At 44.2% G+C, this 17,613-nt stretch overlaps 1 protein-coding gene across 2 annotated transcripts in view; it reads left to right on the forward strand.

Annotated features, from left to right (window-relative positions):
* LOC138303550 (ovostatin-like) overlaps positions 1-17,613 on the forward strand; it is a 131,994-nt gene that overhangs the window by 50,007 nt on the left and 64,374 nt on the right. For both annotated transcript variants that reach the window (XM_069242791.1, XM_069242792.1), the window contains exon 12: positions 12,376-12,606. In XM_069242791.1, coding sequence (XP_069098892.1) covers positions 12,376-12,606 — 231 coding nt within the window. The remainder of the gene's footprint in view (positions 1-12,375; positions 12,607-17,613) is intronic.

Below are 17,613 nucleotides of genomic sequence, written 5' to 3' on the forward strand. Positions count from 1 at the left end.
CCCGCTAGCATGGTCGGATCACTTCCTTTTAGAGTTAGAACTATCCATCTCCCACTATAAGAGCAGTCATACGGGGGCCCCTCCACGTAGAAGGAAATGGCATAAACTAAAAGCCACAGAGTTTATTACCGCATTGGAGAAAAATAGACCAGGAAATATAAATATAAGCAATATAACAGACTTCTCACACTCTGTTAACAAATGGATAGCCAATAGAATAGCCTAGACGAGCTCATACCCCTCTCTGCTACTAAAAACATTCCTCGAAAGAAGTCGGCTCCTTGGTTCAATGCAAGAAAAGAGAAGAAAAGAGAATGTAGGAAGCAAGAGAGGAAATGGAGATCCACCCAAGATGACTCTGTGAAAAGGGACTACAAGAATACGATTCGAGAATATCACTTAGAAATTAAAAAAACTCAGGCGACATACTATTCTGAAAAAATTGAAGCAGCAGCTAATTCACCCAAGGAGATATTTAACGCCTTAAAAGATCTTATTCATCCAAGTGAGGAGTCAGAAACTAGGGACTCCCCACAGCAACATGTAGAGGATCTGGCAAGCTTCTTTTTAAGTAAAATTCAGAACATCTATCTAGCCTTTCCCAATTCCTCTATTACAAATCAGGGGATGATGAACCAGGAGGTTGGGGAGGAAATTTTCCTTACAAACTTCACTCCTATTAGTTTGGACAGAGTTACTAAATTACTGAGCTCAACGAAATCAGGCTCGCCGCTAGATTCTGCCTCTTCCCCCCCTCCAGATCTTATCCATGGGAACATCCGTTTTAGGTCCGATAATTACGAAACTTATTAACACCTCATTAGTTTCTGGTACGGTACCAGACCACTGGAAACAGGCTATTGTCAAGCCGCTCTTAAAAAAATAATAATAATAATAATAATCTGGATACTGAGCAACTATAGACCGATTTCATTGCTGCCTCTAATAGCCAAACTTGCGGAGAAGCATGTACATTCTCAGCTGTCTACGCTTCTGGAAGAAAAAAACCTGATACATCCTACCCAGATGGGTTTTAGGCCTAAACATGGTACAGAAACCGCACTGATTGCCATTACAGAAGAAGCAAGGAAAAGGATCGATAAAGGTATTGAAACCGCTATCATCCTTCTGGACTTGAGTGCGGCATTCGATACAGTTGATTTAAATATCCTCAAAAACAGATTGCGGGGATGTGGAATTGCCGGAGTCGCACTAGAATAGATCCTTTCATTTATACATGGGAGGTCCTTTCAGGTACTGGATAGATCATATACCTCTAGGCGCACTTTCAGTAATTGTGGTGTCCCTCAGGGGTCGGCCCTGAGTCCGCTACTTTTTAACGTCTACATGCGGCCGCTAGCAGGAATAGTTGAGCCATTTGGGCTGAACCTGGTAGCTTATGCAGACGATACTCAGCTGGTCGTCTCTTTTTCTAATACCCACCCAGATATGGGGACGGCACTAGGTCCCTGTCTGAAAGCAGTTGCTACTTGGATGTCCGAAGTAAACTGAAGCTCAACGACGATAAAACTGAGGTTATGTTTTTTGGAAATAAAATGCCCTTAGTTAATTCTAAGCCTATTGAGAGGGTTGCCCACCCTCCCACCCCCAAAATGTCTCATTAAAAGCCTGGGTGTATGGCTGGACCCTCTTCTCTCAATGGCCCAACATGCTAATAGAATAGCAGGAACTGCATTTGCCCTGCTTAGGACCCTGAGGAAGGTTTTAACTATTCTACCGTTTTTTGCCAGAAGACTGGTTATCCAGGCACTGATAGGCTCCCGGATTGACTATGGCAATGCCTTGTTTATAGGCTCTCCGAGATATGTGATTCAAAGGGTACAAAACGCAGCAGCACGTCTGCTGTTAAAAACTCCTAGACAACACTCGATACGGACAGGGATCGCAGCCCTACACTGGCTCCCTGTGGAGGAAAGGATTCAGTTCAAGACCCTCTGTCACTTTCATAGAGCCATATTTGATAATGGTCCTGAAATGCTTAAAACATTGGCACAGGTCTACATTCCAGCCAGGACACTCGGATCCTCCTCAGCTAACCTGGCCATAGTACCAATAGCGAGGAAAGCAAGATGGGGAGGAAGATCACTAGCACATCAAGGTGCCTTGCTCTGGAACAACCTCCCTTTCAAGATAAGATCAAATCCACAAGAGATGTCTTTTAGGAAGGATCTGAAGACTTGGCTATTTAAAATGTAAACTCCTGTATGAACATAAATAGTACATCTCCGCCATGGCAGTATAAGCGCTACGAGGCCTCTGGGCAGTTTAGGCGCTATATAAACCATTATAACATAACCTAACATTCGAGCGATTCGCAAGTGTGATCGAACATACCCAGTGGCTAGGCATTTCTGTGAAATACTTAATGGGGATGAGAGGTTGTTGAATTTTGCAGTCATAGATCAGATCAAGTCCAATATGAGGGGAGGCAACAGAGGAAAAAAAAGGTGAGGATCTTGGAATCTAAAATGATTATTAGACTCAACACCTTGAGCACGGGGGGATTGAATTTGAGTGAGGAAATGAATGTGCATTTGGGCTAATCGAATTTGCTGGACATGGATTTGCTATTATATTTTAATAGGATTTTTGTTGTGTGGGTTTTAGGGTATATTATGTGATAGATGTGACACGGTTGGGGTGTATTCACATGTTGGTAGGTAGTAATACACATATATTAGTAACACAGGGATATTAAGGAATATGTGTACATTAGTGCCCATCCTATGTTCACAAATATGATATCCAGTTTACATTATGCTTTTTACATTATGGATCTTTTTCGATATTAACAATATTTAATATTTAAATTTATTTAAATGAGGATATTTAATTGATGTTTAATAGAACACATATTGTGGATGAACTTGTGATTATAAGATCATTTTTGCATTTTGTATAGATTTTTGGACATTTTAAGATGGCGCTTACATTTGCACAGTGCAGGGTAGTCATGTATTCCGATAGTCCTTTTTTTCATGTTTAGTTTGGTTGTGGTATATAGTTTGTGTGCAATATACTCTCAAATAGTACGCGAGCAAGGCTATGGCTGAAACGCGTTGTACTGGGAGAAAGCATTGGTGAATTAAGTATTTTTGGACTTCCATCTGGTGTCCAGGAACTTTCTGTATGGTACCAGAAGCATTTTTGAAATATATATATATATATTTACGGATTTGGGGGGGGGGGTGTTTGGGGCATTGTTGGAGTATTTTCTAATCAAGTTTTTTTTATTCAGTCTGTCAGTTTTTAGTGGGTTGCTTGTTTATGGTGTTGGAAGGTAGGCGGAGAGGTGGACCTGATGTGCAGTGGTAAAGGAGGTATGAATGGCAAATCGTACAACCAGCGATTGTGGCTGTTCTTGCTGCCGGCTTGGAGGCCAGAAGCTTTCCTGGTAAATGCAGGTCCGATTTGAGATTAGGTGAGGTCTCCGAGTGTGTGACTGTTCCACATTAACTGCAGTGATATGTGTCAAACAGAAGTACTTGTGAATATGAGTTTAGCCTCTTGGGAGTTGTGAAGTTGTTGCAAGTGAGAGGGCTGGGGTCTGGAAGGTGGCACAATTGGTGCAGTATTGGTGCTCACTGGGAGGAGGGTTCCATCCTTCCCAGAAAGCAGCCCCTTTCAGTCCACTCTGCTGGTGTTTTCCCTTTGCTTTGCATGGGCAGTTGGGCCATGACACCATTCAGCTTTTTCAGTGGAAGCTGTGGGCAGCAGTAAAAGTAGATGGCATGTTCCTTACAGCAGTATCAGTGAATAGAAGAGGGAACCCTAATGAAAAGAACTCTGTTCAGAAGTGAGAGAGTGACCAGTTCTGAAGATAATCCCTTCTTCATGAGAAGAACTTGCAGGCAGAAGCAACTGTTTAGTATTCTACTCTGGAACATTTGCTGTTCGAGGATATTCCAAGTAAGGGTTTCGGAAGACTGGGAAGACATAATATACACAGACACCCCCCACGAAGGATAGACGCAGGGTTGAAAGAGAAACCGACTAGGGATCTGATTTAGATCTTGACGGTAAGTCTCGCTGTCAGTTTTCAAACTGAAAACATATCTGCTACCTTGGCGGTCTGCCCGCCAGATTTAGATGTTGGCGGTCCCATAGGCAATTTCCCCCCCCCTCCCCCGAGTCCCGCCGACTCCACCAAGGATTCCAATCTGTGTCAACAGTGCCATTGGAAATAGTGGCTGGTGGCGGGACTCCAGCCACCCTTACCTCTGTGCGGATTTGAATGTGCCTTACCGCCAAGCCAACTGTGGTGATCCGACCGCCACATCTGAGTTGACGGATTGGGGTTGAGGGGATTGAGGTTAAAAAAAAAAAAAAAAAAAAATCCCGATTCCATATACCTTTCTGACTGGACACGACTGGATAACACCTTTCATCGCTGCTGCCCCTGGACCACTGAGAAAACACAAACCCTCCTCTCCCTGTCGACAGACTCTTAGGGAGGGAACCCGCATTGCCTGTGTCAATGGTGTGGCCATTGCACACGAGCTCGATACCACTTTAGTTACATACATGTCAGTAATTTTTTTTAGCTTATGGTGACATGCATGTATCGGGAAACTATGGGGTGCAACATGAATGGGGACACACTGGTACAAGACACACATGGCACACATACATAACTATTATTATGATGTCAATATTTATTGCAAAATGAATGCTGGCACCACTATGGTGTTACAGTCACAGTTGTCAAGTATGTCCATTTGTGCAGAATTGGGCCTGTACCTGTCATGTTGTGGATGTGAGTCTGTATGTGTGAATGAGATTGGACTGGCTGGTTGAGGTGGATGGAGCTGGAGTGGGTGGTGTGGTTGTCAGTATGTGTGCTACGTATGTATGGGGTCTGATATTGTGTGTTGCTGTGTGCAACATGCAGGTGAGTTGTTTGTGTTGCGGTCATTGTCAAGTTGTGTTTGTGCTGAAGAGTGTGTGGTTTTGTTGGTGGTTGTCTCAACTGTAGGTGTAGTAGCAACTTTGTGTGTATGTTATGTAATGGATGCATGTTAATGTGTGTTTTCGGCATGGGTATGTTGTGTGGTGTTGGAATGGCAATAGAAAATGGTGTGTATGTGTTGTGCAGGTACAGTGTGTGTATGACTTACCTCTATTCCATTGCCACTGGCATTGTCCGATGGACATTGGGTCCAGTGACGAGCTCCCTCCATCGGCAATCTGCCAGCACTGCACAGCTTGCAGGACTGTACCATCTAAATGGGGTTGGGCGTAACCCGCCAGCCTGACAACTAGAAAAAGCACTCCTTCGTGGTGGTATGCGGCTCAACCACAACACATCTAAATACGGAAGACAATCTACTTGACCGTGTTCTTGGGTCTGCCACCCCGACTGATGGGCGGTAATCCCGCCAAGATCTAAGTCGGGCCCCAAGTGAGGGAGAGAGAAACGGGGGAACAGCATCTCGGAGAAGAAGACAGAGGCCATAGAGAAGGAAAGGTAGAAACAAAAATGAGGCGCGCGATTGAGGCAGTAGGTTTGAGAGAATAATTCTCCTAATCATGAGAAGAAAATGTAGATTTTCTTAAAGACTCCGAGGTCAGCATTATGCATTAACTCCTTCAATGCTGCATCTTTCAACATACCAAAAGTAGGAATAACTGCTAAACGTCTAGTTACTGGATGTTCACATCGTTTACCTCTTCCCTGCATCAATAGTCGTCCTGGTTGAGAGCGCTGAGACTATCCTGTAAAACAAAAATATCATCTTTCCATTCATTTTCCTTAAAGTCACATCCTTCTGGTTTCTACTGTCCAACAATCAAAAACGGGATCTCTCAAAAACAAACTTCTGAATAAGACTCATTTTGGGAAGCTCTCAGCTAAGCATCACTATTTCTTTCTCCATCAAGAGGGCAGGACATTGCTTACCTCTGTGTCTCTAATTAAATGTAGGTTCTCTTGTCGTACTTGGGTAAATCATCATTTTATGGGACGCCCAGAGGATGTCCTTGTGCCCCGAAAGCTGTGTTCATTACATGCTCCATAGTTCTCAAATAAGGTTTTGCGAACGCCATTGCATCATGTGTTGAATGTGCTCCAAACGTTGTCCCCTCTAGATCAAATTCTCCCACTATGTTCTTCACCCCTCTTGCTATCGTTGCGGATGTACCCGCTCTATAAAGTTTCACTTATGAAATCAATAACTGGTCCTTTCCTCAGTCTACATCCGAACGCACTTTCTTCAGCACTTGTGCTGCTCATCACACACCATTCAGGTTGTTCTTCCAAAAGTGTATCAAAGCAAACCGATTCACTAATTGCATTGTTCTTCCAGAGACCTCAAACACTCTTGTCGGGTAAAATATAAATCTTACTTCCAATGCACAAACACCTGATACTCTGCTGTATGATCTAACGCCTAATAAGGTTGCCCTCATCCCATTCAGCTGTTTCAAAGTTTTATATTAATCTGCTTTCCAGCCTTCAACTTTGTGAAGATGTTATCTGCATCCCAAATTGATCTGTACCTTGTGTTTGGGAGGGTCTCCTGATCAGTATACACTCCACTCCTTTTCATACTAAGGGCCAGATGTACCAAAAAAGCAATTTGTGACTTGCAAATTGCGAGTCCCTGCGACTCGCAATTTGCAAGTCGCAAATTGCTATGCAGTACGGTGTCTCAGACACCGACTGCAACTCGCAATGGGGTCGCAATGACCCACCTCATGAATATTCATGAGGTGGGTCGCAAATTGCGGCCCCATTGCGAGTATGGGCACTCGGTAACATGGAGGCCTGCTGACGTCAGCAGGCCTCTGTTAGCGACCTGCTTGTCCATAAAGCAGGTTTTTTTTTTTTTTTTTTTGAAGTGTAGCCCGTTTTCCCTAAGGGAAAACGAGCTGCACTACAAAAAAAAACGAAACCTTTAGTTTCGGATTTTTCAGAGCAGGGAGTGGTCCCTTGGACCACTCCCTGCCCTGAAAAAATATTTTGGGGTGCAATCACAAACTGGAAGGGGTCCCATAGGGACCCCTTCCAATTTGCGATTGGGTTACCATCCACTTGAAGTGGATGGTAACTGCGATGCCATTTGCGACCGCATATGCGGTCGCAAATGGTATTGCATCCCAATGCGACTCGCAAATAGGAAGTGAACACCCCTTCCTATTTGCGAGTCTGAAATGCATTTTGCGAGTCGGTAACGACTCGCAAAATGCATTTCTGCATTGGGATACGTGTTTTGCGACTCGCAAACGGCAAATTTTGCCGTTTGCGAGTCGCAAAACGTTTGCTACATCTGGCCCTAAATCTCTGCATATCGAACAGTCTTCCTTCAACTAATGCCCACCCAGCATCGTGGGTTTGTAACCTGTTCAAGTCTCTATATAGCAAACCTTACTCAACCAAATGGGATAAATGTGTCAATATTACATCATAAACCGCGGAGGGATCTATACCACGTGCCATGCACCAACACACCAAGACTTTCCCTGCACCTGTATACCTATTTGTAGACCCTGGAGCACAATGGCAGACTCCTGGATACCTAGTATCCTCCAAACAAGACGGGTCAATTCTCCACTTTACTCCAAAAGATATTCCTCACCGTTGTTTGCTCATTAACAACTTCTTTGCAGGAAGTAGAAGGTGGTCCTGAATTAACAATTGCAGCTCTCCATGGTTGGGATCCCCAAAATGGAGTTGTCAGCACCATCTGAACATCTCTAGCTGCTCAAAAGCAGTCGGTCCCTATGTCATTATAAAAGGAGGGCATGTGCTCTTCTGGGAAGCATTCATTGCCCCAGCTCCCGAATCTGCTTCAACTGCATTATCGCTCCAAGTGTGTGGGTAGTATTGAGGCATGAAGGTCCACCTCCAACATGCCCATCCTTCTCTGCACTCATATCTCTGTAGTCCACATCCAGTCATTGTAATCCCTTAGAAACCTAGAATTCCTGTCTGTGGCCTGATTGGCATCCCCTGATAACTTCTCTGTTTTGAGCTCCACCCAGTGCTCTAGACAAGAATACAACTACTTTGCCAGATCTGTCAATGCTTTTCATCTCAAGCCTCCTAAACGATTAATACTCGACACTGGTCTGATTATCCAATACTGGGCTGCCTTCTAACGGATTCTGAAATCTCTGCAATGCAAAGAAACTGACTTCTCCAGTCCGTTTATATACATGTCCTTCTCTGAGAAGGACATTGTCTCCTTCTGCCCTAATTTAGCCCCCAAACAATAGAAACTTCCATCTGATTCCAGAGTAAACTCTAGGCTTATCTTAAAGCACTCACCTCTTCCAGGTTTCAAATTCTCCATCTACCCCAGAAGTTCCTCTTTTGCATCCTGCATCACTTGGACCTTGTCTTCATCTCCTGTGAAGTACTCACTTGTATTCTCTAGAGAACTTTGCACTGCAGGGGTCCAGGAAATACAGGCTGGATTGAGGCTTGCAACAGACCTATCACCCTAGCAAATGGCTTAGAAAATAATTCCTCCTTCTGTATCGGACTCCTAACTTCCAGTTTTATCTTTCGTACATTCTTCATAAATTAATTTAAATTAACGCTCTGTTCTTGGGTACCCAAACTCTATTTCCTTCTTGGTTACCAAAATGGATTTCTCTAAATTAATTACAAATCCAACTTTTCCAATAAACTGTCCCAGATGTCCGACCAACTGTCCTGACTCTGGGCCTGATTTAGAACTTGGCGGACAACTTACTCCGTCACAGTGGTGACCAGATTTATATTTTTGTGGACGGGATATCTATCTGGTATAATGGGATTTATATTTCGATGGATCTGTCACCATTTGAGATGAAGCAAATCACCCTCCAAGATCTAAATGGGGCTGGCGTCTATGACCTAATTAAAATATTTTCCAGATAAACTACTATTGTCTTTTTGACATCAAGTAACCTACCGTTGGCCTCAAAACTTTCGTAAAACACCAAGGTGCTGACGATACCCTGAAAGACATGGTCACAAACTGGTCTTAAAGGTTTCAACCACCTGAAATGGAAAGCTTTTTACAGCCAGTTTCATTAACCAGACTTGCTCCTGTGAAGTATGACCGACATTGGGATCTCAACTGACTCTGTTCTGAAGCAGCGATTTGTTTCTAACACCCAAGTATCTGATGTTACTTCTTCCTTCTCCTGAAGTGTCTTAACCTTCCTTCCACCATTATAGGGAACAAAACAATAATAGTCTTTGTACTCCCACTGGGCTGCAACTTGCATTTCACCTCTTCCTCTGGCAACTCTCCCTGCTGTGGAAACAATCCTGTAGGTAACTGAGAGGCTTGGCATCCTGTTCCTCCTTCTGGCTGATGATGGGACCTTTGATATAGAATATAAAAGGTTGACTCATGTTTGCTTGTCTAATTTACTCTACTGTCGGCAAATAATAAACCTTTGTCTCTGCAGTTCCTTCTTTACCTTTCATTTCTCCTAGTTTTGGATGTTTTACCGTCGGCACTGCCTTGCGGCACTCTGAGATTAAAGCCGATTAGATGTGTCCTGATGAATAGCCCTTTGACTCCAATCTCTGAGTAATTTCTCACCCATTAACTTCTCTTTAAATATATTTTTCTTTCTAAAGGTCTCTAAATCTCCCTTCACCTGTCCTCACCATGGTTTAGTGATCTCTCCAAAGCTGTTGTTGGATCCTCTCCAAGCCTGAATAAAAGATCTGTCATTTCAGGGTCCAGATTTGGTCTCATCACTGCTCTCGCCTCTCTGCAGAGGTCTCCGAACCCATTCCTTAGTACAATTTGCCACAAAACTGTACGTGGGTGACAAACAAAACCAGGCAAACCTGTAATTTTCTCGACGACCCCCTCTTTGGTCAATTCATATACCTTAAAACGTTCTGCATACCCTCTTGTGAAGGCCGCCATCTCCTTGTTGTTTCTATCAAACATTCCAAAGTCCTCATCATTCTGAGTAAACCGCTTCTGCGTTGGGCACAGCCTCTTTGAGTGGCATGGGCCACCTCTCCTTTGCCTGGTACTTCACTTATCTGTTGCCAGTTATTCATAATTTCTCCTTCCCAGATGTTTTTTCGAACCCTTACATTTGCCTCTCTTCAGTTCCAAACTATCCTCTTCTCTCGCTCATATTGACCAAATTCATCTGAGTTTACTCTTCTTCCTTTTACCTGTGGCCACTTTTGCAGCCTATTTCCCATTGAGATCAAGACATACTCTATCTCATGAAGAGTCCGATTTTATCTGTGGCATCCAATTACATTAGGACCAATCATATGCCATTGTTGTTAAAACTCAGTCCGTGGTGGGAGGAGGCACCTCAAAGGGAGCGGCAACATGAACCACAGACACGTTGGTTACTGTGTTCCAAGCTTTTCGTCATTGGTGGTCACCCGATCGGAGGGGATCGATCTAGTCAAGCAAGGGAGGTACATGTGTATCATCACCCCACTTGTTTTTGAAGATTCTCAGGGCCTGATTTAGAGTGTGGCGGAGGGGGTTATCCTGTCTGCCATATTACAACCCCATTATAGCTTATGGAAATCGTAATACGGTGGACGGGATACCTGTCAAGTTTCTGATGCAATAACCCCTCCGTCAAGTTCTAGATCAGGCCCTGTGTGTGATAGAGAAGAAAAGGGGGGGTTCAGTCAATGCCATGTGATGAGTGTCCTCAGTATGGGTCTGATCCTCCAACCAGTCAGCAAATAAAGATGTGTCTGGGGATGTATTGCATTTTAATTGGTATTAAACTAGAACCTATTTAAAGAATGTACCTTTTGGTAAACTATTTTTGATTAGGGGTTGTTTTGATTTGAAGAATCCAGGGAGGGAGCCCCATTCTCCTTCACTCTTGGCTCCCCTCTGCTAATACTCTCTCTCATTTATATTGTCCCTCAACTATCCCCTTATTTGTAGACTTCAGTTAGTTTTTTCAGAATTGCTAAGCTGACAAAAGTAAACCAGAACTACAAAAATGCCTTAGAAAAACCAACCTAAATCCCAAAGATTTTCATAAATTAGAAAGCTTCATAACTATACCACACAAACTATTTGTTTGAGTACAAATGTATGTTTTTAGTACTAACACTTAGTACACTCAATAGCCCTTGGGTGTTCTTTATTAAACAACTCTGGAGATTTCAGCCGGAGGCAAATCCTACATGAAAATTTTCCTTTCATATGGCAGTAGGTCACTATATTGCAGCACTATGCACATTTCACATTTCGTTATGCAAGATGGTTGCGCTAAGTAGTAGGAATATGGAAATAATCTCCACCCCCCACCATGGCCCCACTTTTCCCATGTTTACATGGACAACCTCTGACCTGGTAAGTGGCTCCTCCATCTTCTCCAACTTGAGACCCTACGGGTGATTAGCCGCGCTTTAGAAATCACTGGTTGGTTGATCTTTGAACATTGGTCCATCCATCCTCCTCAGCCAATCCTGGATTGTCAGGGTCATTTCAGTTCTCCAGAACTTTGGGATATCTCTCTTCGCCAGAGGTGTAGCCATCACCACCAGGGTTCTTTCTTCTCCTCGACTACCCCCTCTCCGTACCATTCATGCTCCTTTAAAAATTTCTGCAAAAAACCAACCATGTATCTGGTTAGAACAGAGGACTTTGATGTGGAAGGTCAGCAGTCAAAAGAGGAGAACTGTGGCCTCATGCCGGGCCTTGAGCTGTGAATCTGGGAATCTAACACACGTTGTAGAGATGAAACTACTAATTGCAGAAATTAAGACCCAAAACAGTAGCCCTCTAAATCACTTTAATGCTGTTTGCTAAAATGTTGTATATTTCTCAATTAGAAAATAACTGTTTTCCTGTTCTTGGTTCTCTTCTGTTCCTTTAAAACTTGATTTATTTCCCTTTTTTTTCCTGCTTTTTGTTTGGCTTTTGTTTACAATACATGTGGTTCAGACAGTCCATTTGCCTCACTCCTTCTTCTGTTGCCTCTTTCTGGTCAATCTTTTGTCTTTTTCCCAATCTGCTTTCAGCCATAAACTATTAAACACTTGAGTTCTCTCCTTCTGTGGATTTGTACTTTGTGTTTTTATGTCTGCAGTGTTTCAATCTCTGGCTGTTTCCTGGTCCTTCTCTTTCCCAGTTGTTTCCCGAATCCTTAACTGTCTCTTAATACTATTTCTATCTTTTATTTTTTAAACATTTTTTCATTTTATTCTTGTACCACCTTTTCTGTATTTTCCTGGCATCTACTTTTTTTTCCACTTTTTCTTGCAGCACCCTTTACTCTGTCTGTTGCTTGATTACTTTCTTCCACCATCTTTCTCTGGCTGGTTGTCCTATCCCAGTTTTCTCCTGTTCTTTATTGTGGAAGTACTTTTCCTCACCTTTCGGTTTGCCTCTTCCTCTCCAACAGGCCCGGTACCCGAAAAGTCAAGAATGCTCCTCCTCTGACTGGACGAGATCTAGGTTCTCCCCCACAGAGTACCGCGTGAACCGGTTCTACTCCAAAAGTGGCAGTTTTCTGAAACTTTCCCAGGTGGTGGCAAAGCAGAACTGTGGCCAGGCCACCAACATGGACGCAGAGTTCATCCTCAACCGAGAGGCACTGGATAAAGATGCAACCTCCATCACATTCTACTATGTGGTGAGTCATGGGACATCTCTTGGTGGTCAGTAGATTCCGAGCGAAGCACTGGTGCTCAGTGGTGCTCATTCCCAGGTCCTGGTTCAAATTGCTGCAGTGGGATCAAGCGTGTGTAATACACTATCAGCCCTCTAAGGACCAATCCGCTTTTTCGTTTGTTGAACCTTAGTTCAAAACTGGGTAGCTGTGGCTCTGAGCAGTTGGGCTTATACAAAGCAGCAAGTGTTAATAATTTACAAATCACCAAAACATTTGAAGAACAAAGAAACACGGCTCAAGAAATATAACAATGATTTTAAATGTTTTTTAAAAAATTGTGTTTTTGTGAATTTATGGACACTAAAATGATAAAGATCCACTGAAGGGTTCTGGAGATATTGATTATACAAGAACCAATAATTTGAGCCTTTTTACTTGACCACAAACAAGCACTGGCAAATTCAACAAATTTGGCACAAACCTTTTTTCAAGAAAAACTTTGACAAGTTGGTTTGTGGTTACTTAGATTTAGTTTGGGTGACCAACTCTGGCATGGAGCCAGTCAAAGGGACCAGCAAGATCCAAAGAAACCATTACCCCCTCAGGAAAAGCAGTCTTTAGTCGGGTCCAGCATCAGTGGCTCCTTGCCATTGACTTCTGTAGGGTGGTCCTGATCAGGGGCATAGCTTAGTCAGTAAGATTGGGGGGAATGTGAGTTTCAGATTGGTCAACTGTCATGCTGGCAGATAATGTTATAAAACATTACACCACAAGCAGGGTGCACAAGAAGGGCTAAAGGGACAGAGGAAATGCAGATTTAGCGGGGTACTAAGTGAGAGGAAACACAATATTTTGTAAAACAACCAACCTTTTTGAAGACTTTCAAACCAGAGGGAGATTGTGTGTGTCTTTTGATACACATTTCTGGTGAAATTGGACAGACATCGCACCATACCCGCCTGAAAACACCTATTACCAGAAAAATAATTCATTGGATGGGTGAAACCCCTCCACCTCCCAAGCTACGGCCTGGTCCTGATGCAAGGGATACAGGATACTGAAGATGTTCAAAGATGCTGTGTAGTTGACAGGGGTCATCCTGTGGCTACTCCTTGTATGTGGTCTTGGTGAAGTGATTCTGGCCGCAGGGATCAATCTCCCTCCAAGCCCACAGGGCTACCAGTCGCCTGGCTGAGCATAATCAGTGGATTCTTTCTCTTGGTGACTGAGCTGCACTCAAATTCTCCCAGGTCCAGCAGACTCTAGTGCAACTTTTGATAGGCGTTTCTGGTATCTTAGGCTGCACAGAGCCGAGAAGCGGCTATCTGATGATCTTGTACACCAACTCACCAGGTGGGTTATTTCGGCTTTTGTGGCCCTGTGCTGTGAACAGAAAGTCAGCCAACTGACACTTGGAGTCTCTTCTTCTGTCTGGGCTCTGGGACGACCTCTCCATGAGCAGGCACAGTCCTTTTCTTTGCTAGCCCAAGGTGCAGCAGGCGTACTCCAGCTTCGGTGCAGCCTCTCCTCTGCTGGGTCTTTGGTCTTGCAGGGCAGTCCTTCAGTTCCCTTCTCCAGTTCAACAAGATTTGAATTCTGGGTGCAGTAGTGCCCTTTTTGTGCCCAGAAAGTGTCTTCTAGGGAGGTCGCTGACGCTAGCCAATGGGCTACTAGGTTCCCTCTTGCCTGATTACAACTACTTGTGAAGTGTGGTCTCTAACTGTCCCAGAACGCTCTACTCTACGCACCCCCAAGATGGTGAGCCCCTTCTCTTGGTATGTGGAGTTCTGTAGCTCACCCTAGAGGTGTGGGTGCCTGTGGGCTACATGCCCATAGGAAAACCGGTTTTCCCTGTGTGCTCCCTTCTCTGCCCCAGACGCTAACTTGTGTGTCCACCATTTGCCCTTCAAAGGAGGCTTCCCCTTTGAATCTTGCCTTTTGGGCTAGCACCCCATGTGGCTTCCTTCCACAAGCGGTAACGCCTCCTCCAGTGGCAGGCCTCTTATTACTTGTCTGGGAGCCGTTTACATGTCTCCCCAGGCGAGCAGAAGGCTGTCATGGCGCCACCCTCAGTAAATGACTACTGGAAAATTTGGGCAACAGAGTAGCAAATGTTCTTAAAATGTTGCAATAAGTTACATTAATTTCGGGTTGGACATCCAAACAGGCTTTATGTAACAAGTTGTTTGGGGCCTTGAAGTACCAACTTTGGAGGTCTCATTCGGAAGCTAGTCCAGCTGAGGTATCCGCAAGTAACTCTGTACTCTCCAATGGAGCTACCAGTCTCTCTGGGTAAAAGTGACGACTGGGGAGTTTTACTGTGAACATGTTAAACACATGTTCTAGTTTACTAATAAGCAGCTCGATAGGCCAGCTGAAGGAGCGACTTGCACACATTAAAAGGGAAATTTGGGCTTTACCATTGATTAGAATGGCAACGTCGAGTTAGCGGTTTTTAAAACGGCCCGGCAGTGACCGACTGGAGACGTGTTGTGCCTTCCTGGTGGAATAAGGTAAAAGTGCTGCAGTCCCTGAAGGGACACTCTAACTCCCCTTCGTACCACTGGTACCATATACTAGGGATTTAGAAGTAAGTTAGCCTATGCTAATTGGATGTAGGCCAATTAAACATACACATTTAAGGGTCCAAGCACTGGCACGGAGGTCTGGCCCGCAGGCGTCCGTGCACTGTTGCAGTCCAAAAACCAGCAGCATCAGCCCAAAACTTTGGGGGTGACCATACAATGAGTGGTATTTCCTTGCAAAGCTGCTGTTGAATATGTTGACGTGGACCTGCAGTGTAATGTTGGTCTCTTCTATAATAGAATAGGAGTGACGTCATTGCAGTAATGAGCATCCCCGCCCTCAGTGCCAGTTGCAATCTGGCATGGTCTGAGGTGCGAGGTGTTAGAAAGAGCTGAAATCTACCTTTGACGCAGAGTGAAGAACTTTACTTGGAGTTTTGCGAAAGAAAGTAAATATTGGGCTCTACATTTTTGGGAAGTTTGTCTGTTAAATGTGTTACTGCACATAAATGACTCAAAAAATTGAATTTGATAGTACAGCGATGTGCTGGCTGGAATTCTTTCTTTCTGGTTTTCAGTCGCCAGAGGAAAAGGGTAGAAGGGCAACTAATCCCATCTGTAAGTTTCCCTCTTGGACAAGGGAGTACACGGAGGGGCTCAAGGAGGGGCAACAGAAAGAAGCAGATTTTCCCAAAGAATACATCCGAGAACCTGCAGCTGTAGGTGAAAATTTGTATACTGGGGAATGAATTTAGGGGTGGGTACTCCTACCACTGTAATAAAAACTGAGACTGCCACTCCCCAGCTGAGAGAGGTCTCTTAATCTCTGGTAGCTGCAACTCAAACTGTAAACTGTTGCTCCACAGAACTTGTTAAATTCAAGGAGTCCCAAAACTTATTCAATATAATAACATTCTCAAACCAGTTTGCAAAAATCAAGAACAAATGCAAAAAGCAAAAAATGAAAAGACAAATTAAGGGAGCCTGTGGTTTGGATTTTCATAGTTTTAAGGCAAAAGTTTAGTAAAATGCCCCCGTGAGCTAGGGAGGTGTATATAGACTGACACAGACTTTAACATTAGCCAAAAACTGCAAACACAGCCCCATCTTAAACCAAAAATGAAAACAAGCAAAACATACCAGAAAACTGCTCTGCCTCCCAGGACCTTGGAGGTTTTTGGGGGAGCAGAGATGTAACCTTTCACACTGGGACACCCCAGTGACTTCAGTCATCTTGCCACTGTTTGAGACCTCAGTCTCCGCTCCTAGAGTCGTTTCCACCGCTTATTGGCCAAGCCAAGAATCCCACCAGTTTTTCATCCTGAGAAAACCACTTGGCTACCTCTTCCTGGTTCTAGGCCACCAGGCATCTAGGAACCAAGAGGTCCGGCCAATCACAGATCCTCTTATGAATTGGTAAAAATCTCGAAGTTGAATGAGGAAAAAAAAATACTTAGTTACCCAGGGTGGATCAGATAATGATTGTAATGTGTGAACTAACCCATGAGAGCCAATTGAAGAAAAACATTTTAAATATAAATTTAAATCTGATTTACCAGGAGCTTTATAGAATTCTGAGCCTGGCAGGGAACTCTAGCGGCAGTCTCTCCTTAATCTCACCTGGTGACTTGAAATCCGTGCAGGAGTACCATTCTACAAAAAAAATGTAAAATATAACCTTGTGGGAATGGTGACAAATTGAAATACAGGAAAACCTTGGTAGCTTTGAGAAACAGTTAGCCTTGGTTTGAGAGTCATTGATGGTATTAATAAATGTATTTCATATATTTTCACAGGCTAAGTGCCTCCGTATGAGGCTGGCAGGTAGATCAGTCAGACCGCTGGGGCGGTGGCCTCCGGACGGTCTTTGGTCCACCCTATTGCAACTTAGCCACAGGGCTGGAGGTGCTGGCAGGCAGAGGCTGAAGGAAGCATGCTGTGGCCACAGACTGCCATGGTAGGCTGCTGTCAGTCCGGTGGGTGGACTGTGTCCACGCACCACGTCGTGCATGACACCCAGTGCACCCCAAAACCCGACAGGTTCCCTGGGGCCCTCATCCCGGGGGTCCTCAGTTTGGCTCCCTCACCTGCAGGACCGCCAAGCTTTTTATGGTGGGGTGCTTGCCATGGAAAGCTTGGCGGTCTTGTAGGTCATAATGGCTGTCAGGAAGCATTATTCGGTAAAATTGACCACTGCAGTCCCAGCCACCACGGTCACCGCTGCCCTGACCATGGTGGTGACAGTGGTGCGCTGGCAGTCGGTTGATGGTCCCACAGACAAACTTGTAATCGAGAGCTCCAAGCACCAACACCCCGGTGGATGGACCGCCACTACCACCATGGTGGTCCGTGAACCACCAATCACGTAATGAGGCCGGAAGTCTGGTTCTTGTATGACAATTTAGCATCAAAAAGAAAATAAATGTCATAAAAAATGAAACAAATATTATATGGTGTTACAATACAATAATCTACACAAAATCGCAGAAAAGTTAAAATTAAC

This window comes from Pleurodeles waltl, chromosome 7 (genome assembly GCF_031143425.1).
Source record: "Pleurodeles waltl isolate 20211129_DDA chromosome 7, aPleWal1.hap1.20221129, whole genome shotgun sequence".
NCBI classification, from domain to species: domain Eukaryota; kingdom Metazoa; phylum Chordata; class Amphibia; order Caudata; family Salamandridae; genus Pleurodeles; species Pleurodeles waltl.